This window comes from Diadema antillarum, unplaced genomic scaffold, assembly GCF_040938485.1.
Source record: "Diadema antillarum isolate AM-2024a unplaced genomic scaffold, OU_Dant_1.0 seq00001268_RagTag, whole genome shotgun sequence".
Lineage (NCBI taxonomy): Eukaryota > Metazoa > Echinodermata > Echinoidea > Diadematoida > Diadematidae > Diadema > Diadema antillarum.
The window spans coordinates 91,126-114,240 of NW_027272050.1; the positions used below are offsets into that span (position 1 = coordinate 91,126).

The 23,115-nt window shown below is 38.3% G+C and overlaps 1 protein-coding gene and 1 long non-coding RNA gene across 2 annotated transcripts in view; both read left to right on the top strand.

The window, feature by feature from the left end:
- LOC139745464 (uncharacterized) overlaps positions 1-23,115 on the top strand; it is a 63,592-nt gene that overhangs the window by 12,329 nt on the left and 28,148 nt on the right. The window contains exons 3-4 of the mRNA XM_071655853.1: positions 2,439-2,593; positions 18,895-18,997. Of these exons, the coding sequence (XP_071511954.1) occupies positions 2,439-2,593; positions 18,895-18,997 (258 nt within the window). The remainder of the gene's footprint in view (positions 1-2,438; positions 2,594-18,894; positions 18,998-23,115) is intronic.
- On the top strand, positions 14,213-17,108 carry LOC139745456 (uncharacterized). The gene is made up of 3 exons (XR_011711894.1): positions 14,213-14,408; positions 16,009-16,097; positions 16,550-17,108. It is a non-coding gene; the product is annotated as an uncharacterized lncRNA (long non-coding RNA).

Here is a 23,115-nt window from a genome sequence, read left to right on the forward strand (position 1 = left end):
AGGGGACCCTCCTTTGAGACCCATTTGAAATGTCAAATTTGTGTCCTCCTCCTGGTCGTCCTGCCTGTAGCCTGCGTTTTCCTCGGTTCGTGCGAATTGCCGCATCCTTCTCCGCGATTCCCTCACAGAGAGCGAGAGAGAAAAACAGACCGAGACTGAAACAGAGAGAGCGAAAATAACAACAAAACGACAGACAGAGAGATGCATGGATGTTGATGTGGGCGATGATATGCTCCAGCTTGAATAATACAAAAGCGGCTGAAAATCATGGAAAACCAGCCAGCGGGAGAGGCCTCTGCAACTTGGAACCTTTTCCTTGGGCTCCTTATCTATTCAATATTGATATACCTAGTCTATGAGCTGAATTGGCAAGTGGTCATCATTATTAATATTTAATTTGAATCTCTTCTTTTGTGTGTGTGTGTGTGTGTGTCTGTTTGTGTGTTTCCTCATTATTTCTTCATACAAAATGTACTTCATATTGTATTGTATAAATACATGACCCCTTTTAATATTTTATCTCCTGTCCTGGGCCCTGTTTCAAAGCTGTTTGTAAAGTTACGAACGACTTTAGAACAACTGGTGATCAGTTCTGATGTGCTGTACTTATCAAAATTTCAATAATTCAGCACAAGAACTGATCACCAGTCGTCCTTAAGTCGTTTGCAACTTTCAGAACAGCTCTATGAAACACCCCCCTGGATTGAGAGAAAAACAAAATGTTATGCGCAACAAACATAGTAAAGTTTTTTTTTCCCTTTATTGTGTTTTGTAGTCTATAGCCTGTGTTTCAGATACATGCCTGGAATAAGCAAACCCATCACATACTAAGTGTATTGATCACCTTACCTTTGCATCATTTTTGCAGAATAAGGTATTCTACCCACAATATTAAACACACAATAGTGTTTTGGAGAAGCTCCATAATGTTGTCATTCCGGCATATTCACTGTATATGCACAACACTAGCCGCATTTACACTTACTAACATCGCCATTTTTAAAATCGCGATATTTTGGTTCCACCGTTTACACTTGCGCAAAAGCACGCGAAGTTTGAGCTTCACGAAACATCGCGATTTTTTGGTCGGTAGTGCGCATGCGTAATTTAACTGTTTTCAACACGGTAGCTGAGTGGAAGCGCGCGCTATTCTGTTCGTTTTCACTGCAGTGGAGTGCAGTATATTTTGATCACAGCTGGCTGGTTGGAACGTTGAGCCAGGGCTTTTTATCAGTACAATGCACACATAAATTTGTGCTTCTCGAGACTGTTTACATACGGTAAAACTATATAGCTTGCTATATTAGATCACATACGTAGTAGGTGTGTAAAACTTCATCTACAGCAGCATTCAGGAGGATCATGAAATTTCGCCGATATGACGAAAGTGGGAAGTAAGACTTGGAAGTTAGGACTGGTATTTTATCAGGTGACAGCAAGAACTTACACCTGTTACGTACTCCTGAGTCCTGTATTCCACAAACAACGTATATATATCGAGAGCAGTACGGGCACTCCCACAATCTGAATCAACGCATTTCTGGGAGAACATTATTTTGTTAAGTTGTCATGGGGTGATGATACGTGGTTGGAGAACTTCAGGTTTGCTACCAGTAGTAGTTTTCACGTACAGTGTACTAGTTTCATCAGGGAGGGGGAGGTGAGAGACCACGAGCCGACCGAGGATCGGCCGTTTAGACCTGTGGCTGTACACAGCTGTCTATACCGTGTACTAGTACAGTACTCTGGCCAGTGACCGACGTGCTCTTTACACGTTCCAAAGAGGGATCGGGAGCGCGCGTAAACTCCCGGTGCAATCCGATACCGAGAGTCACGTGATGAAAAATCGCGATATTTCTGCAGCTTGGGTTTACACTCGCTAGCTTCGCCTCAAACTTCGCGATGTTTCAAAAAATCGCACTCCGGCTGGCGATTTTTCTGGCGATGATTCGAGGGCGTTTGGGTGTAGTTGCTTAGCAACTTACACCCAAATGTCGCGATTTTAGAAAAATCGCGATTTTTCCAAGCAAGTGTAAATGGGCCTACACATCCATCCACTCCTGCCAATGATTATGTTTCACTATGTCAACATTTCTCTCCATCAAAAATGACAAAATATGTTTTTTACATAAATTGTAAAAAATGGTGATTTCTTTCTGAAATTTTATGAAGCATACCTGTTTTACCATATAATTTTTCTCATTTTGGAACGAAATATGATTTTGTCATGCAAATATATGATTTACTTTGGATCACAATTTTCCTTCCTTTACACTCTGGCACAGAGGTTGTAAGCCATGCATACGCACACTAAGAGGCTCACACATTTATTGAACTACTAATGGTGTTTTTACGGCATACCAAATGAGGGAACTAAGCTCTTCATTTTCCCCCACACCAATATTTGGCATTCTTTTGATTCCTTCCAATTCCCGCAGTCACCGAACGTGCACGACGACTCGCGAGGACCCCTTTGACTTGGAGGAGGCCCCGCCGGAGCAGCGCGACGTCGTTCTGGTGCGGGACGCGGCTCTCGGATTCGGTTTCATCGCGGGCAGCGAGAAACCGGTGGTCATCCGCTCTGTCACAGAGGGTGAGTTCATAACAGTATATACTGCACATGTACTACTCATTTGTTCTTGACATTTTTTCCTTGGAGATATATGGAGATGATGCACGTGTGGAACATACCAGGCATGTCACAGTTGTTGATTTGTTATGGTATATACGTATTGTACAAGATGGTGAGATGATGTCCCAGAAATTCAAACAAAATGACTTCGTGCTCTCTTTCTCTCAGTGTTGTAATGGAGGATTTATTGAATAGAACTATTAACGATGCAGTGCAGCAGAATTGTTTCAGTGTACACTTGTGTCAGGCTGATATGGCTTTATTCCTATTTTATGGCATTTATGCAGTAACAATTGCTGTATAAGAGAGTTCTAGCATTTGTAATTTGCCGTGGCATTTGCAAGCATGTGAGGGCAAGATATAATTGTGTGTGTGTGTGTGTGTGTGTGTGTGTGTGTGTGTGTGTGTGTGTGTGTGTGTGTGTGTGTGTGTGTGTGTGTGTGTGGAGGCTACTGGAGCTTTTATGATTGGTGTATACTTGATGCTACTTGAGCCCTGTTTGGGGTTGTCTGTTCTTGTATTTTGTAGTACTTCCCTACAGTTTAAAGGACAAGTTCACCTTCATAAACATAAGGATTGAGAAAATGCAACAATATTAGTAGAACACATCAGTGAAAGTTTGAGGAAAATTGGACAATCGATGCAGAAGTTATGAATTTTTTAAATTTTTGTGTTGGAACCGCTGGATGAGGAGACTACTACAGCTTGTGAGTCATATGCGTACAACAGTATAAAGAAAATGTAAAAGAAAATTCAACATATTTTCACTTTTTTCGCATAATAAAAGAGCACTTGACTTGCCTCTTTCTAAAGGCAAGGGGAATAATATTACCCATAACATTTGTCGGTAACGAGTCAGGGGAATGTGTACTTTTTTCAAAAGATGGGATTTTGTGAAATTCTCTTTATATTTTCCTTATATTGTTGTACGCATGTGACATCTAAGTTATTCATACACTGCAGTAGTCTTCTCATCCAGCGGGTACTGCACGAAAACTTCAAAAATTCATAACTTTTGAACGGATTGTCTGATTTTCCTCAAACTTTCAATGATGTGTTCTACTAATATTGCTACATTCTCTCAATCCTTATGTTTATGAAGGTGAACTTGTCCTTTAACAAATTAATCAGCCAGCCCACAGTCATTAACGTCACACAGGACTTGGGCAATTAGTATTGCTGGTATTGAGTTGTCAAATTGTTGGTGTCAGTGTCATGAACAAGAGGCACTTGGTTCAATAGACCAGTTTGTAATTCCACTTTGCGAGTGAGCAGAAAAAGGTCATTTGTACCAACAGGCAGTTTGGTTTCTTAATTCATTGAGATTAAGCATCTGTGATATATGATGCTTGCAAGCACACCCGCCTGACAGCAAGATTGGTATTTGGCAATATCAAAAGAAAAAGGTTGTTATTACATTCAATACAAAACAATGAAATGGACGGCTGCTAAAATGTCAACTGATGGATACTAAATTCTGGTTACCTGGTCTAAGCGCAGGTTCAATCTTTGTTTGACACAATTTCCATAAATTGTTACGTTGGGCAAGCTTAAATCCATTATACCAAGCTTGCAAAACAAGTGAAGTGTCTGTTAAACCAACAGAGAAAAAAGAAAGGTCATTTATACCGATGTGTACATGAGATATACGAACTGGCTTATCCGTACCAGTTGACATTTTCACTCTTTATCTCTCTATCTAGCTCAGTCTACTGGTAACACTTATTTATTCGTGTAAACCAACATTATCAAACAATGTGATGATGCATCAAATGCCTAAACTTAATTTGTAAGATGATTTGTAGCCCCTCCAAGTGCAAGTATAGCTGTATGCTGCACTGTGAATAAATTACTGACTTGATGGGTACTCTCATGTGTCAGGTCACATACAATTGTATTATGAGGAAGAAAGATTTGCGGTGACACCATGTGTATGTAGTCCTTAACCGGATCGCTGTTTGGCAGAAGAGCCTAGAAAGAGGAGAAACGAAGAGGGAAGCGACATATGGGGGCTGTGAGGAGGGCAAAAAGTGAAGAGTGGGAGACAGTAATGGGCTAGAGGTTGAAGTTGCACTAGTGGAGACGGTAGAGAAAGGAACACAGAGAGTGGTAAGGAAGAATAGTGTGAGAATCAAGTAGGATGTTCGGATGCCACTCTCTGTGTTCCTTTCTCTACCGTCTCCACTAGTGCAACTTCAACCTCTAGCCCATTACTGTCTCCCACTCTTCACTTTTTGCCCTCCTCACAGCCCCCATATGTCGCTTCCCTCTTCGTTTCTCCTCTTTCTAGGCTCTTCTGCCAAACAGCGATCTGGTTAAGGACTACATACACATGGTGTCACCGCAAATCTTTCTTCCTCATTTACTTCACCATGCAAACCTTCAAATTGTATTATGATCACATTTAAATTCAGACACACACATTCATGCTGGGCAGCGTCCATCCAACCACCACCTAGAGTGGACGAACCCCCCCCCCCCAAATAATATTTCCTGTGTGTATCTTCTTGATACTTGACATGACATGATTATAAATCGAACTTAGGGAGATGATTGACGCTAAGTGATCATCTGATATCATGAAGTACTGCCATTATTCATTCCGCTGATCAAAACCCATCAAGTTTTTGTTGTGAGTGTTCAATGTCATTATATCTCAAGTGTCAGTTTTGGGTGGCCCATGCAGCAGAAAGTCAGATGACATAGCAAATCTAACGTTCATATGCCTTGTGTAGATAGGAGTATTGGCAGACATACATGTACATAGTACCATGCATCTACAATGTACCTGTGTAATTCATAATTTGATATTTAGATATTAAGGTCATTCTCATTTTAAAGGGTGAAATATGGCTGTCACGCAACATTTCAGTTCAATCTAACATCTTGAGCAGTGCATTTGTAATAAACAAATACTGTTACTTGCAAAATGTACTTAAAATTAAATTGTAATGTTTGCTCGATGTTGATGGTGACTGGAGTAAAAAAAAAAAATAACTGACCAGATTATTTCATTATACAATGAAAGTGAGCTGGCATGGCATTCTTTGGTTTTTTGTGTTTTCACAAAATGCTGATATTGATCATAATCATACATAAAATTGATTGGAAAGTAGCACTCACTTTTGCAAATTCAACAAAGCTCCTTTTAAAACAGTCAATGTGACTAAATCATTGGAACTTCCATATAATTTGATGCAAAATATATAATTTGCTTTTTTTTTGTATTGCTTTAAAGATGAAAGATTAGCCTTTTTTGTGCCGGTCAGCAGAAGACTTGGGGGACAATGTTTACATCACATTTGATTTTTGTATGTAACCACATTGTGAAACAGTGTCACTACTTTGGAACTCTAAAATTTAGATAGATACTCTGCAGCATTCTAAGTTGCAAATTCTAGTGAAGCTGTTATCATTTGGTTTGCTTGGCTTTTAGTTTTAGTTATTCAGTAAACTTGAACATAGGGTGTTTTTGTTTTGCTCCTGTATCCCTTTTTTCTTGATATAGTATGTTCAGTGTGTAAGTTTTAGATTTATACTCTTTTACAGGGTATGTACACATTTATGTATTTTTAGAAGATATTTTCACTGCCATTCAGAAAAGAATGGTGGCATGAGTTCAATGTCAGCTCTGGTTGAAACAGGATCTCTTTCAAAATGTTTGCAAGAATAAGACAGTAATTAGGTAATTAACAATTGGAGAGGGGAGCAACAAAAGAAACGGTGCATGTTTTTCATGAAGGCATACAAGTTTTATATTACTGGGCCAGCAATTATATTTATGCAAGGCTTAATGATTGCAGCCAATAGAAGTGGATAGTTTGACAGATTTCTATGGCTGTTGTAGTGAATGTAATTGTTGATCCGTTTCCAGGGTGCAGTAAGGCAGGTCTTATGAGCAGACTACAGTCTTGAATTGTATCTGTTGTTTGTTTATGTGTGTGTGTGTGTGTGTGTGTGTGTGTGTATGTGTGTAAAAAAGTGTATCTTTTCTAGAGACAAAAAGACCAAGAAACCCTGAAAGCATGTTCAGGAAGAAGAAAAGAAAAAGCAGTTCTCAAGAAATGAAAGAGCACTCTTAGAACTAAAAACACATTAGCAAACCAAGTGAGCAAAAATGTAAATGGTTGTGTCAAACTTCTAAAGTGGTTTCCAGCAAAGAGCTTACTCAGCAGGGTACAATAACACGAACTGTATAAAGACTAGAGAACAATTGATGAATATTCCAGTGGCCTTTTGGTATTCCACCAGATAACAAAATAGATGCCGGCATAAAAAGTGCAGATGGAAGGAATGGAAAAGTATATACACGTATTAATACCTTTCTTCAGTTTTCCTCTTGCACTGTTACTTTTTTTTTAATATGGCTCTTTCCTACTGCTGCTGTGGAATAAAAACACAAGCTACTGGAATATATAGCAAGCCAATATACAGTTGTACATGCTTTTATTTTCATGCTGATTTCTAGTTGTTTGAAGTGTATGAAAATTTCACCACTGTGGAAATTTCTACTTTTACAGTATGCCTTCCTAGTAAATGAGGTGCAGAATATGCCTGTTCTTGATAATTCACCCTATCGAGAGTACCCTACAACCCTACCCTACCATACCATACCATACCATACCATACCACCACATCTCTGGTACATTTGTACATCCTAGATAATGATGATAAATTTGTTCATTGATCTCGTGGTAGTGACAGCATAATTCTCAAAATCTCTGTATGCTGAAGATACTGTTTTTTTAGTTTAGTTTTTTTTTTTTTTTTTTTTTTTTGGGGGGGGGGATTCATGCATTTGAACATCATCATCCAAATCAGTCAGCAAAGTTTGATAGTTTCTAAAATTTGAGTCTTCACAAATTTTCAACTAAACAGGTCCTTTAACTGGAATGATTAGCATTATTACATTCAAGTACATAAATTTGCATATAGTGCCTAATGCCATCTGATTTTTCAGTCTTTAAGTGACACTCATTTTACTCTGACATATATTCACAAAATAAACTTAGTATCAACAATTTAGAGGTCATAGAAGAATGTGATGTCAGCAAAACTGATTCTGGAATATTCAAGACATAGTTTTGTATCTTTGTACAGTGTACATGTCAGCTAGTGGTATCGATAGCCGATGTAGTGCACGTAGGCTGCAGTATACAGGATCAAATGATACTTGCGTTAACTTTCAAAAGTCATTTGATGTATTCCCTAGAGTAATGTTTCCAGAATCAGTGCATTTTGCATCATGAGCATCTCCTTTTTAAAGTAGGCGAGTCGTGGGAATGGCCCATTTCTCCATTTACCTCGGCAGCATAATCTCAGAGCCATAAATACAAAGCAGCATGCTGACTGGTTTGAAGCTGCGGGAATCCGCGCAGTAAATGGCCACTTTGTTTGCGGGTGCTAAATGTGGAAGTAGCGATTATGTCCCTGCCCCGCAGCCTTGATAGAAGAAATCCCCACAGCTGTGGAGAGGATTTGGAAAGTACCATCAAGAATTTTCAAAACGCCGTCGGCAGAGAACTGAGAGATTTCCAATTGCACTCCAATTGTAATCTGTTTGTGACCCAGTATTGCATGAACTTGGTCGATAGGCACTTGCTGGCTCTGCTAAGTTTACACTAGAGCTCTCTTAGATCTGGAATATGCGTCACAACTTTTTAATGATAAATTACCATCTATATACACTCAAGATGTACAGTGTACCATCAAATATCGGGGGCTTGTGCAATACTCTCGTTTCAAATAGGCAGTTTCTTGAATGGACAATGAAATCCCACACTACTTGTCTTGGTATGCTTACAGTGTATTCCAAAAATGTCTTGAAACACACATCTTCTGCAATACATGAACGGGTACATAAATTTAGTTGTGTTTCATCAATATCTTGTGTATGTTGAGTTACTTTAATTTGAATGAGAACGATGCTGACAGTAGTAATTACAATCTATTCATGAATTATTTCACCCAGATTTTGTTTTCGTAACTGCACAAATTAACATTTTCTCATACAAGTTCACATTTTAGTAGTAACATTAGATTTACCTTGACCTTCGATATGCAGTTAATGAAAAAGCCCCCACTTGGTTCAACTTTCATTGCACTTTCACTAATGATCGTCATAGTGCATTCTTGTGTGAATGAACTGTTCCATTAAAAGCTTCCTTTTTTTTGGGGGGGGGGGGCAGAAAGAGACAGAAATTGCCTTAACAAATAACTATAATTGGCTTCATGTTGTCGTAGTTCTTCTATGGTGCAGGTCTGAAAACTTTCCACAGATCTACACAATTAGCAAAGCAGGTAGTTCCAAGCAATTACATCGTTCATTGATACATGAGAAAATTCAGAAAATTTGATGAACTCATATATTATGTGTCTATCTATAGTTAGGAGTCTTAGTTTGCTTGAGATCATCAGATTGAGATCCACAAAATGTGTAGGATCCTAGTCAAAATTGACTGAAATGCAAGTCGTGGCTCACCTTTGAGCAGGGAGGATTTGATGTCTGACTCAAACAAAGATGCATTGCCCCGCCCCGACATAGGAAGCCCCATGTCCCGAAACTATTCTGCTGTGTCTTAATGGCTTAATGACATTTGCATAAATGAGAAGATCATTTGATTAAGTCACTCTTGACAATAGCGGCTACCTTTCGTCATTCTCGTTTTGTGGCGTACTCGGTGATGCTTTACTCGGTAATATTAATTCGCCGTTGTTGTTGTTGTACCATGTACGGTGATGCACTTTGAAGCGTAATAATTGAAGTTTTCAGCCTTCACCTGTCGTAATATCTCAATTTGTCAAATTAGGCAGCCTGATCAAAGCGATATTTCCAGCTCCCTCTCCCCAGTCAGTCTGATTACGTCTATGTAGTGGCTACGTACGTCATGTGGATCTGCGAGTATTGGCGGAGTTGTAGCAAAAAAAAAAAAAACTGTACTGTTTCTACACATGCACCTGGGATATCTGGTCATCGTTGGTTTGATACTAGTTTGGTTGTTGCAGAAGAGATGAACTACTGTCATTGTATATCTTGTTACAGTGTATTTTACACATTAAAGGGTAATTTATCCCAAATTTGTATGAGGATTGAGTGAGTGCTGCTATCTTAAAATAGTAGAACATGTCATAAGTTTAGGAAAAAATCACACTAGATCCATTTTAAAGTTATGAGTCTTTAACCCTCTGCGTACCACATTATATCACCTGCTCATAGTTTTGTGTGTGAACCTTGTGCCCATTTGAATCTTTGGCACAGAAAAGGTTAAAGTTCTCATGCTGCCATCACTGGATAAGAAGACTATTTACAGTGTGTTTAATGTCACATTCTAAAGGACAAGGATATTTGCAATGCATATCACTTCCTTTAGATACAAGTATGAAGAAAATATATAGAAAATTCCACAGATATACTCAAATAATTTGTTTATGAAAATTGCACATTCCTTCAACCTGTTACTGACATAATGCCATGAGGGTAATATCATTCCCCAGCCACCTGAAAAAAAGGTATAAAATCAAGTGCTCCTTCATTATGCTAGAAAGTCTAAAATACATTGAATTTTCTTCATATTTTCTAAATATTGTTGTTGTACTGTGACATCACAAATTGTTGTAGTACGCAGGGTTCTCGCCAGGAATTTCTTCACGCTTGTCGGCATTTATGCGCGCTGTTCTGGGGGTGGGTTCCCCCTCCCGCGCGAAGCGCGGAAGCCTTCGCTAATGCTCAATACAACACAGATAAATCGCCGCTAAAATGCCACTAAATGCGACATTTTCACGGAGATGTAATGAACGTTGTGAGGGGCATATTCTCACAGAAACAATGCAGAAACTCCATACCTTTTGTTAGCGGCAGTTCCTAAATAATAAATGAAAGAGAAGTAGGTGCCGATGGTGGAGGTTCCGATTTCTTTTAGGCCTTTCCTGTTTCACTGTTGCAATAATTAGCCGCCTCTGCATCGCAACAACGCGCGCCGTGTTGCTTTCTCGCCGTCTGCTCGACCACGTGGTAGGCCTATTGCCTGCAGATGCGCGAGAAGCGATCGAGAACTTTCGGGACATCGTTGCACTTTCCTTTCTGGGTATACTGCGGTAGTTTGGCCGTGACATCAAAGATATATCATACAAAAATGTAATGATGGTCATTATTCCGAAGGTTTGTTTAATCATAAAATGTAACGATTCATTACTGAGTACTTCGAAGGTTTGTAATCGAAAACAACAACAACACCAAAGGTCGGTACTACAGATGAATGTTCAAAATAAAACTGATTTCGTTCGAAGATTAACAAGCATTTTTCCTTTATTATTTTCCGATCAACGAACCTTCAGAAAGGAATCTATCATCTATCATCGTTATTGCTTCAGCATAACAAACCTTCTGAATAAGAAAACACCCTTTTGGGGCCGTTGTTGTATTCCGAAATTATACTGGCAGAACATTCGAAATAGCAAAACTGATTTCGTTTGGATATAAACGAATATTTTCTCCTTTATAATTTTTCTATTAACGATCATTCAGAATTAAGAATGTAGAGTATTATTTTGCCATTATTCTTTCGGAGTAACGAACCCTGAGGGTAAGAAAACTGTAACCGTTTTCATTTCTTCTTTATCGTTTTCCGATTAACGATCGTTCAGAATTAAGAATCTAAAGTATTATATCGTTATTCTTTCGCAGTAACGAACCTTCAGAGTAAAAGAAAACTGTAACCGTTTTGGGGCCGTCGTTTTATTCTGAAATTTCACTGACGGAAACGTTCGAAATAACAAAACTGATTTCGTTGTGAAATGAACGGACATTTTTTTAAATCATTTTTTCGATTAACGAACCTTCAGAATAAGGAATAGAGCATTATTTTTTCATTAATCTGTCGGAGTAACGAACCCTAAGAGTAAGAAAAGTGCAACTGTTTTTGGGGCAGTTTTATTCCAAATTTCACTGGCAAAACGTTCGAAATGACGCACTGATTTCGTTTTGAAATTTACGGACATTTTTCTTTATTCAATTTTCGGTTAACGAACCTTCAGAATAAAGAATCTATTGTTATTTCATCATTACTACTTCTGTCGGAATAACAGACCCTTATAGAGTACGAAAACACGCTGTTTTGTGCCGTCGTTTTATTCCGAAATTTCACTGACAGAAACGTTCGAAATAACAAAACTGATTTCGTTGTGAAATGAACGGACATTTTTTCTTAATCATTTTTTGGATTAACGAACCTTCAGAATAGGGAATCTAGCATTATTTTATCATTAATCTGTCGGAGTAACGAACCCTCAGAGTAAGAAAACTGCAACTGTTTTGGGGCAGTCGTTTTATTCCAAAATTTCACTGGCAAAACGTTTGAAATGACGCACTGATTTCGTTTTGAAATTTACGGACATTTTTCTTTATTCAATTTTCGGTTAACGAACCTCCAGAATAAAGAATCTACAATTTATTGTTTCATCATTACTACTTCTGTCGGAATAACAGACCCTTAGAGTACGAAAACACGCTGTTTTGTACCGTCGTTTTATTCTGAAATTTCACTGGCAGAACGTTCGAAATAACAAAACTGATTTCGTCGTGAAATGAACGGACATTTTTTCTTAATCATTTTTGGATTAACGAACCTTCAGAATAAAGAATCTAGCATCATTTTATCATTAATCTGTCGGAGTAACGAAAAAAAAATGAATCTTGGTGGCGATAACTGATGCTGGTGTAGAGAAAAACAAAGACAGCTCGCTCAAAAGATGCTTCCTTCTTTCAGTTTATTTTCTCCCCAGTCATTCCTATCGTTCTCCTCCCATGAATCCCTGCCATGCAGGGACGATGAACAAAACAAAATGTTACCGATGCTGCAATGAAAAAAAAAAGAAAGAAACACGTCCTCAAAGCAAATTATCTACACTTTTCAAGTTGAACAAATTGATGTTCGTAATGAAGAATAAAAAAAAGCACGACCTCAAGCAGTGGGGAAACTTGATATCATGGCTTGTGGAAATTTCCATGAAATTTCCACGAAAGCCAGGTGTCAGATAAAGAATGTCGCGCGTACTGCCACCTTGCTTCAGCGGTCGTAAACAGCGTGTACATAGCATGTAAACCAACTGGGAACATAGATGAATGATCATCATTTATTTTCTGCCCGTGAAGGCCCCCTAACCCACCTTTTAACAAACCAAGTCAGAAGCACGTGGAGCATTACGCATACGTTGAACTTGAAAGACCATCATGACAGAATTACTATAAATTTCGGCCCGGAGAAGGAAAATGGAATATTCACGAATGACGTTTGCAAATCCGTAGAAATTGAAAAGGTTAAAATGGAACGCATGGCTTTTTAGATTTAAAAAAAAAAATAACCCATTGAAACTACCAAAACCTAAATAACAATTTGCATTTGCTTACTCCATCGCACATTCTTTTTTCTTTTCTTTTTTTAACGAAAAATGGAGTTAATTTTCTCTCTGCGGCAATGCTTTGAACGCATCTAATTTTGCGTCATTGCCGATGGCCAGCTTCCTAAAGAATTGATACGAATCCTTTCAAATATACAAAACAAAGTCTAAAGATCCTGGATCCTGGCAGTGAATTTCGGTGGTATTATAAATCCTGCTCACTATCAAAATTTAATCATCTGTTCCTTGCGCCATTTTACCAACCAACTGTTCCTGAAAATTTCATCCTAATCTATTCCCAAATTTTGACTTATTTTGCGAATAGAGAGACAGACAGGCAGACAAACTAACAAACAAACCAAAGCAGCCAAAAAAAAAATACAACCTTTGGCGGAGGGGGCATGCATTTCATATCGTTTGTTTTCGCGTAACCCGACAACAAGCGTGACAACAAGCGAGCACGTGTCAACCTTCCTCAGCCTCCTTCGGCCTCCGACCCTCTCTTTCCGTCCTCTCTCTCCCTCTCACAATCACTGTACCGTTGTACACGCAGGCGGCTAGGTAAGTGGCCGGCTGGGTGCTTGTGCATGTGTGTGTGGATCCCAAATCAGAGCGCATGTGAGTGAGCAAGTGTGTGATGTGGTGTGTATCAGCAGGGAGGTGAGACCTCCCTGGTATCAGCTAGTACACACGTCGCTCTGTTGAGCCGCGTTGTTGTGATCGGTGCGGTGACTGCGTGGGTAAATTTTTGCGCTTGTATAAGTATGTAAACTGCTGCTGCTTTCAACATCTAGCTTCTGTTCTAGCCAGATAATAAAAACTGAAAAAGGCGAGAAATTGGTCCGAACTTAGCTCGTCAAGCAAGTTACCCTTGTCGGCAAGTTCACGCGTGGTGTTACCCTTGTCGGCAAGTTTTACCCTTGTCGGCAATTGCTTCTTCAAACCGCACACTTGTCGGGGCCGACAAGGGTGATATACGCTGGCGAGATCCCTGGTACGGTAGTCTTAATAGGCCTTTCAGTCACGTGACACTTTTTTTCAACCGCTCCGCTGCCCCACACTGAGTCTATGGGGCGTGAAGGTCACTCCATAGGGTTTGCGTGTGCAGCGCTGCCGAGAAGAGTTTTGGGTCGACGGCACCGTCTTTTCAGAAACTCTCTGAAATTGCTCGGAATACCTCGCTAACTTCCGAGGGTCGTAGCATCAATGTGATTGGTCGATGAATTTCCGAAAGTATCCGAACAGACAGAGTAAACATTGACAATTCCGATGATATGTGAAATGGATCACCTATCGTGAAGCTTCATGACGTCTGAGCTAAAAGAAAAGTTTGCTCGAAGATTTCATTATCCAGATGCGCCAAGATCCGTCCATTTCACACGTAAGTAGATAATATCATGTTTCAAGAAACTTTATGTGAAGTTTCATGGTGAAAAATGATTTCATTTTGATGCTAGAGTGATTTTTAGGCAGCACTGTCCGTTCAATTTCCAAGTGAGTTTTTACTGCAATCACGCAGCTGTTGACAGCTGAGAGCATGTCGAGCAGTGATTTGTTTACGTGAACGATCCATTACGGACAGTCAGGTATCGTAGTGTTGCGATGTTTGTGTGTGTGGTCTTTTTATAGCTTTGTAAAAGACGATGCTGGCCTGCTGATCATTTTTATTAATAGTGAAGAGTAATCTTAATGCCAATCGATTAAATATCCGGTCATCATTGTGGCAAAGTTTGCATTTTCAATTACCTCATTCTGTTGATTTACCTGCATGGCGAATGGATCGTTCCGTTTGGTATGTGTTGTAAACAAGTACGGTAAACAACAAATGCGATGTGTGATAACCCTTGCTGTTGGTACGAAGGAATCGACGATGTTTTAATCAAAATCCCTTGTGGCACGACCCCCCAAGAGTGACTTAATTTGTTTCCATATTTAGTTTATACTATCCTTCACGAAAATTTCGGGTTTGAATGTCAGATTTATGATCAGGTTTTTGTTACCGACCGTATGTTTTGATCAATGTACATGTAGTGGTCACGATCGTGCACACTGACTTGCCAATACTACAGTACACGTTATGTATGTGAGCTACTGTACTGTGTACACCTGACCTGCAGAGCAGAGCAGGCTTTGTTCCACTTCATACTTCGATCGAAATTCGATCGGATTATTTTGACAGCAACTTTCAAAATCCCTAGTTGTTATGAAGTGTCTCTCTCAAATATCCCCTCTGGACGACCTAAAAACTATGAACATTTGACAGATTGAGTATACAAGTCAGATTGGAGGCCGGAGTAACACCGATGATTTTTTTTTAGCGTCTGGTCGGGCTAGAGTTACTTACAGACAGTAGCAACTTGAAAAGACTTCTTTGCAACTTGCAAGAATTTTTGGAAAATTTCTTCAGTTTCTACAATTCAAACTTCAGTACAATAGTTTGCTTGTAACCTGGTATTCCAAGTATAGTTATATTTTGTGAAATTACAGGAGTAAAATTACTGTGAAGTATTTTACGTAATTACAGAATTAATTCTCTGATTCTTCGTACTGAACACCACTGAGCTGGGAGGAAGGGAAAATTACCGTAATTTTTTAAGTGTATGACAAATATCAGCACTTAGTGCTGCTCGTGCTAATAAAGAGGGCACTAGGCCTAGCTATGTCACTAACGTCAACCTACGTAAATATAAAAAGCAGAAATTACACCATTTACATTTAATTTTCTGTGACTGATAAATTGATATTTAGTGTTTTGTTTCAACTCAAGTTTTGAGCAGCTAAACATTCATGAGTCTTGGCTCGATATTTAGACAGTGTGCTTGAAGAAGAACCAAGATTGATCAGACTAGTGATGATGATTATATGAGACACTAAGCGCTTGACTGTCAATTCATTAGTATTTCCTACAGAGTAGCCTGAAGCCTTCAATCTTCGTATTCTTAGAGTAATTCATGTCAGTTTGATTACGACTTTATTTTCAGGTGACTGGGCGGGTATGTGTGCCTTCTTATTGTCATGGATGTTGAAGGTGACTGCAGTGGTGTAGCCAGCAAACAAAATCCAAGTTCAGGTTAGAAAAATTTAAGTTCATTCCTTATGTTATATTTATCCATCTTTAACCCCCAAAATTGTGACTCATTTATTTTATTTTATTTTTATTATTATTTTTAGATTTCTGGTTTTTCATGTGAACATGTACGTACATGCATGCACACACAATCTGAGGCCAGTGAGGGCGAGACAAATAAGCAAGGTCTTATCCTAAAATTGTGACACTTCAAACTTGAACTTTACAGACTGCAATTCTATATATGTTGTTGTTGTTTTTTTGTTTAAGAAATTTGTTAAAATTTTGCCTCAAGATTTTCACAGGCTTTATAAATTCATAATCTGGATAACGTTTTGAAAAACAGATTGTTAATCTGTGATTACTGTACATGTAGCCAGGACTCTGAACTATTTTTTTAATCTAATAAAATCAATGTAAAGTAATCAAATATTAATCATACTTCTTTATAACAGAACATGACTCTGTGTTTCCCTCTGGCCAAGCTGGAAGTGGATCCTCTCAACGACATGTAACAGGCCCAACAAACCTTTCTGCCGTCCAGCCAAGTCAGCTGCTAGAAGAATCCTCTGCAGGCTCATCGCTGCCCCACTCACATTCAGCTCCCTGATAGAGGCCGATCATTGGTGTTTGATGTCATATATAACATATAAGTCACACATGTTCTTCACACTTAATGTGTGCTTCCACATGTGTTATGTAAGTGGAACTGTTATAATGTTTGGATAGTGCTGATTATCCATGTGTTCCCAGTACTGCATCAGTATGCATTTTTCAAACCCAAAATTTAAAACCTGACTGAGACTTGATATAGGTTTTTGCTCTGTATTTCTTTGAAGGCAACTCCAGTAGAGTGAACATAAAGTGAATTTGAAATCACATGGCAGAATACATCTATACATTTCTCAACGATTTATTGAACTTGCGTTTTGTAGTGCTTTGTTTCTATACCTGCGAACTGCAAAAGATGTATGTGTGCCATGAATTGTGTGATTGTGTGTGTGTGTGTGTGTGTGTGTGTGTGTATAGTATTGATATTCATATTTGTCAAAAAATGAAAAATATGAATTTGATACTATTGCAGAGTTGTGGCAGAAAGTGATATGACGATGAAAGGCAACTTCCACCCAGATATTGCGAACATTTATGGCCAGAAATATATGGACCAATATGAATATTAATATTCATATCTTCATCTGAATATCAGTATTCATATTTGTATGAATGATATTAATGTGGCCTTCTGACAGGATTCTGGCAAAACATGTCATTTAGCAAATCTGCATTTTTTTCCTGGTATTGTTAACCATTACCAATTAACATACATTATATTTTACTTTTTAATATTGATATTAATATTTTTAATGTAATGTTCATGAAAAAATTATTGTAGACTTGTGGGAAAATATTCTACAAAGCTATCCTGCAAATTTTGTTGAGTTATTGTGATTCATCACTCTGTTACAAGTATTTATATGCATTTTTATGAATATTAATATTCATAATTTTCAAAATATGAATCATATTTCTTTAAAAACAGTGCAAAATTGTGACACAATCTATCATCATCATATCCTGCAAGTTTCATTGTCATACTTCAAACAGTAAAGGAATTATAGGCAATTTAGTTGTCTGTGTACATGCTCAGGCGGTGCCATTGTTAAAACAAAGTAAAACAAAAGATTGACCTTTGACCCCGGGTTGAAAAATGGGCATGTCTTGTGACATTAAAACGCCTATATCTTTGCAACCGCTTGACCGATTTGAAAAATTCAAAAAGATTTGTGAATGGGAAGAGTAGGGCTTTCATTCTACACTAATTTTTCCTGGCCTTATATCATTTTGAAAAATCACCTAAAATGCCTAGTCTTAAATAAAATAGAATTCCTCCAACTCATATATTAAGATTCTGTCCAATATTATATGCATACCACACAGATAACTCTATTGCATGGTTGCATCTTTTGAAGTTTCAACAGATTTAGGAACTCATGTTAGAGGCACCTAGATAAATTTGATGAATACTCGCGTACTAGTTATTCATTTCTTTTTTTCATCAAGAGTTGACCCAAGCTACAGTACATTACTTTGCTATGACATAGTTTTCAGCATCCGTATTTGTAAAATATTCACTTATGAAATATGTATTCATTTATTCATTTAGGAATATTAATGTATTAATTTACTTTCAATGACTCTAATGACTTACAGGAGATACTAGCAATTTTTATTTATTTGTTTGTTTGTTTGTTTGTTTGTTTTTTTAGGAACCATGAAAAATGACTCATGGATTTGCTGGCTTTGTTTTTGTTTTTATGGGTTTTTTTTTCCCACAAAGACATGTGTCATGAAAAGATGTCATAAGCTGTAATTTTATTCAGGATGTGGTCGGCCATTATGGACTTCAGACTGTGAATTCTTCAGACTGTGAATTCTTCAGACTGTGAATTCTTCAATGCCAGCTCTGTATCTTTCATCGAGGTTTTACAATGTACTTGTCATCGGAAAGTCGGTTACTTTCACTTTCATAACATTTGAGAAGCAATTTATACATCTTTTAAAGAAGTACCAACTATGATGTGGAACTACACACACAAAAAAAAAAGAAGAGGAATGTACTGGTATTCAATGATGATGCACATACAATGTAGAACACAAAGCACACAGATGCACATACAATGTAGAATGACTAACAGTAAATGACTACAAATTGTGCCATCAGAAAGGCCATCTGAAATAAATGGAAGCAAATTCTGTTTCCTTGTGGACCTAATATTTTGTGCTTGATTGTATTTTGAAGGTGGACCATCGATTGACAAGCTTCTCCCTGGGGATGAAATTCTGAAAGTTAACGGGGAGGACGTGAAAAACAGCGATCGTCAGTACATCATCGACAAGATTCGGTAAGATCTTACGAAACACAAACCTTGACTTCTACGCAGTCTCCAGTGCTTGTTTGGGATGCCGCGGGAGTTAAGAGCTTGTAGTTGTTGCACTGAAGTGACTGTCTTGATCAGATGAGGTCAGCAATTGAGTCATTTATATCCCCCACCTGATTTCAGTGCGTGGGCCTGCACATCACAATAAAACTTTAACCCATTCCAGATATCACTGAAAGCCTCAGAATCTCTACTGTATTTGTATGCATTTACCGAAGAAATGTGTGGCTTGATGACACATGATGTTTAATAAATATGTAACAGGGATTGATGCAGACAATGGTACAAGTATATTGGGTATATTCTGTAGCAGGTTAGGTTGGGCTCAATTGTACTGGATGGAATACACCGTATGTGCAATGTTCATGCTGCTTTGTCAGCAGTATTGAAGTCTGTTAGCTAATATTTTAATACTTTTTTATCGTTATCTCGATAGGGTCTTTCAATTATACTCAAGGCTGCAATTTAGTTTTGAGTCTGTTGATTTTTCTGCCTGCAGGAAGATGAATATTATGCAAGTTTCTATTAAATTGTATGAAGAATGTTTCTTGTTTGATCATTTAAAGTGAATGGGGATGTGCCTTGGAAATCGTGCTGTGATATTGTATTTCTAAAGTCACTTTCCCACCTATTTGGAGTCCTGATGGAACAGCGGTGACTTTACTCTTGTTTCATTCATATGTTTTATTGAGTTAAGCTATAAATCTTGGCCACCCATTCCATGAAATGCACAGACACCCACTGACAGGCAGGCAGACACACAAATACACAGACAGCATACTGAATACACACACAGGTGGACACACAGATACACAGACAGATAGACATACAGATTAAATACAGACTAGTAGACACACAGATGTGCAGACAGGTGGACACACAGATACACAGACAGATAGACTAATGTGCGCACAGATATGCAGACAGGTAGATGCACAGATATACAGACAAGTAGACACAGATATACAGACAGGGAGACATACAGATACACAGACATGAATAAACACACAGACAGACAGACACAAAGACATACAAATAAATACACAGATATAATACAAACAGGCAGACATGTAGATATACAAACAGACAGACACACATGCATCGACACACACACACACACACTTACAGTCACGCACACCCACGCAAGTACATGTAGTTTTTGCTGAAGAATTCTTGTTAGATATGAAATTATTACTTGGCACTGAAATGAAGTGCAATTGGTTGTCCCTGGAAATTCACACAAAACCTATGCACACCGATATTTTACCACATGAAATCGGCAAATGAGTGACTTATGCAATAACTTTTTAATTCTTAGTCACACAAGAGTCAATAAACGGGGGTGGGTAGTGAGCATGCAATGTGGATTCAATATAATACAGCCATATGGCAACATGTACACACATGAACACATGGTGTCAAATGATCAGTTTTTATATTGAAACCAACAGCTCTGACATGAGTAACTTACGCCAAACTGGCTTCTGTCACGTACGCAATCACGCACTACCCTTTTTATGCTATTATTTTGTTTAAACTTTGGTATTTGTCTGTGAAATTTTGCCATCTGCAGACTGTAGGATTATTATTGTCGGTAGCGACAATCATAAATCATAAAGCGAAGCAGCCCTTAGAGGCATCAGTTATGGCTTGCTGCGTGATTTTGCAATTGTGATTGATGAGTTCCATGCACGTGAGGAATATGCACGTGTTACTTCCAGATTTGTTTGAGGATTGTGTTAAGTATCATTGCTTATGATATTTCTTCTTACTGGATTGCAATTCTTTGATGGTTTAAAAAAAGAAAGAAAAAATCTCTCCAACCTCAAATAATGGCGTGGATACATGTATTACTGCAATGATGTCATCACTGCAACTGCAACTGCTTTCAAATTTCTCACTTTTGCAATCACTGCTGTGACTTCTACTTCTGCTTCTATGAAATACTGGCCTCTATATCATTACTGAAGATAGTATACCAGTAACTCTACACAATACACTACCGGTAATCATGTGAGGACAATATATTGCTATATTGACTGAATTATCTTGTCATTTATGACTGTATGTTTGGGGGGGGGATGCAAGTGGTTCATACATTTGTTTTGATGTTTTGTTGTGTGCCCTGTGTTCAAGCATCCCTGTCAATTTCAGGTGCAAAAGGTTACAGAACGTCACACCCTGCTGACCCTTTTTTATGAATGAAATGGATGAAAGAATTCCGGCGATGTGTGTATGTAGGTTTGTGTATAATTTTTCTCACAATGTGTTGTGTACAGGATGCATTAAGTACACTGTATACCTGCCCTTCTGACGGATAATAGTGCATAGAATTGACTCTTTTGCATGCAGGACTAAATGGATTGTGGTCTCACTGGCATTGAAGAACAAATGTATCATTAATCATGCCAGTGTGCTTGTTACAATGAGGTTTAGAAACATTTCCTTTGATGGCATCCTAAAGTCATTTATTCAGGGTTATATGTAAGGCAGAGCTCTTTGCCATCTACTGTAGATTAAATGCCTGCTTGTCATGGGTAAGCGAAGGTTATCCACATGGTTTCATACAAATTTCTGTCATTCATAATTTATGATAGCCTACCAGACTATAAATCAGCGTTAATAATGATGCACCTGCTTCGACCAACTCATTTTCCATTTCTGTGTTGCAAGACAAGAAAGGATTAAAATGGTACATGCACCAATCTTTTACAGGGGATCTTTTAGATAATAAAGAATCCCATGCCAATAAACTATGTGCTATTCATTCCAGTAGCAAAGGGAAGACTTTTTATATAATGCAGTTTCTGTAATAGCGAGTGTTCGAATTCTCTGCATGCTTTGTTTACAAAAAAAAATTGCCATAACAACCACAAAGCTTACCAGAGGCTTGCTCTACCTAGCAACAACTGATCAGTGCTATTAAGACTTAAGAGATGCCTCATTGAGATGCCTGCCTAAAAACTTAGAGGTTGTACAGACAAAAGAAGAAATTGATACCAAAACGGTATTGCTATATGATGGATTTATATGTGTTAACACTGACTAACAAATCGCTGTATATCATGTAACAAAATGAAGGTCAGAACATTGTTTTGAACTATAGAACTCTATTACAAATCACCTTTCGGTGTGTGCCTGAATGTGTGGCGTCCATAGAATGGTGTAACCGGCCCGGACGCATTGCAAATGTGCATGAAAAGCGACCTTTCCTCTCACTTTGTTGAAAGTCAAATCATGCGCACTCCATGGATGAGGGCCAGGTAGGGGCTAGCAACGACAATAACAACATGTGCAATGGAAAACTGCACATCTACACTGTATACAATTGTGTGTGTGTGTGTGTTTGTGTGTGTGTGTGTGTGTGTGTGTGTGTGTAGGTAATTGATCGAAATATATGTCTAAATGTTCCATACATGTAGGTTATTTCCATAGGCCGATTTCATTCCATGACATTTCTTTATTGAGATTCACTGTAAACTTTTTGGGTCTGAACAGGGGGTGATAGACTATTTCTGCCATTTATTCAAGTTCAATGGATGCTTTTTTCACATAAGATTGCCGTAACAACCACAAAGCTTACTGGAGGCTTGACCTACAAAGTGTACCTTGCAATACTGTAAAACGAGGAATGTTCGTGTGCAATTTAATTTCGCGAATTTCGGGAGCGCAAAGATTCGCAAAATTAAAATGCACGCCAAATTTCTTGTTTACACTATACGCATTGAATGCCAGTGGCAATTCGCGAAAATTTCATGCCACGAAAAAGGCCGTCGGCTCCAATTCGCGAAAATTTTGTGCCGTGAATATATCATGTTTTACAGTACGGTAACTAATAAATTTCTCTGTGAATTCCGGCCGAAGAAACTTAATTGAAGGAAGCAGGTGAAGAAAATGGTTCGTTACTAGGCTGTAGGAAAGGAAACATCCCTGAATTCTTATACATTACAGAAACAGTCTGTTGCATGAATAAGATTACTGACAGAGATGAAATCATATTTTTATGATATGCAACCTGCAAGGAGGGCTACAACTAAGGATTCTGGGATACTCTCATAGTGGTGTGGTGACCATTTTCAGAG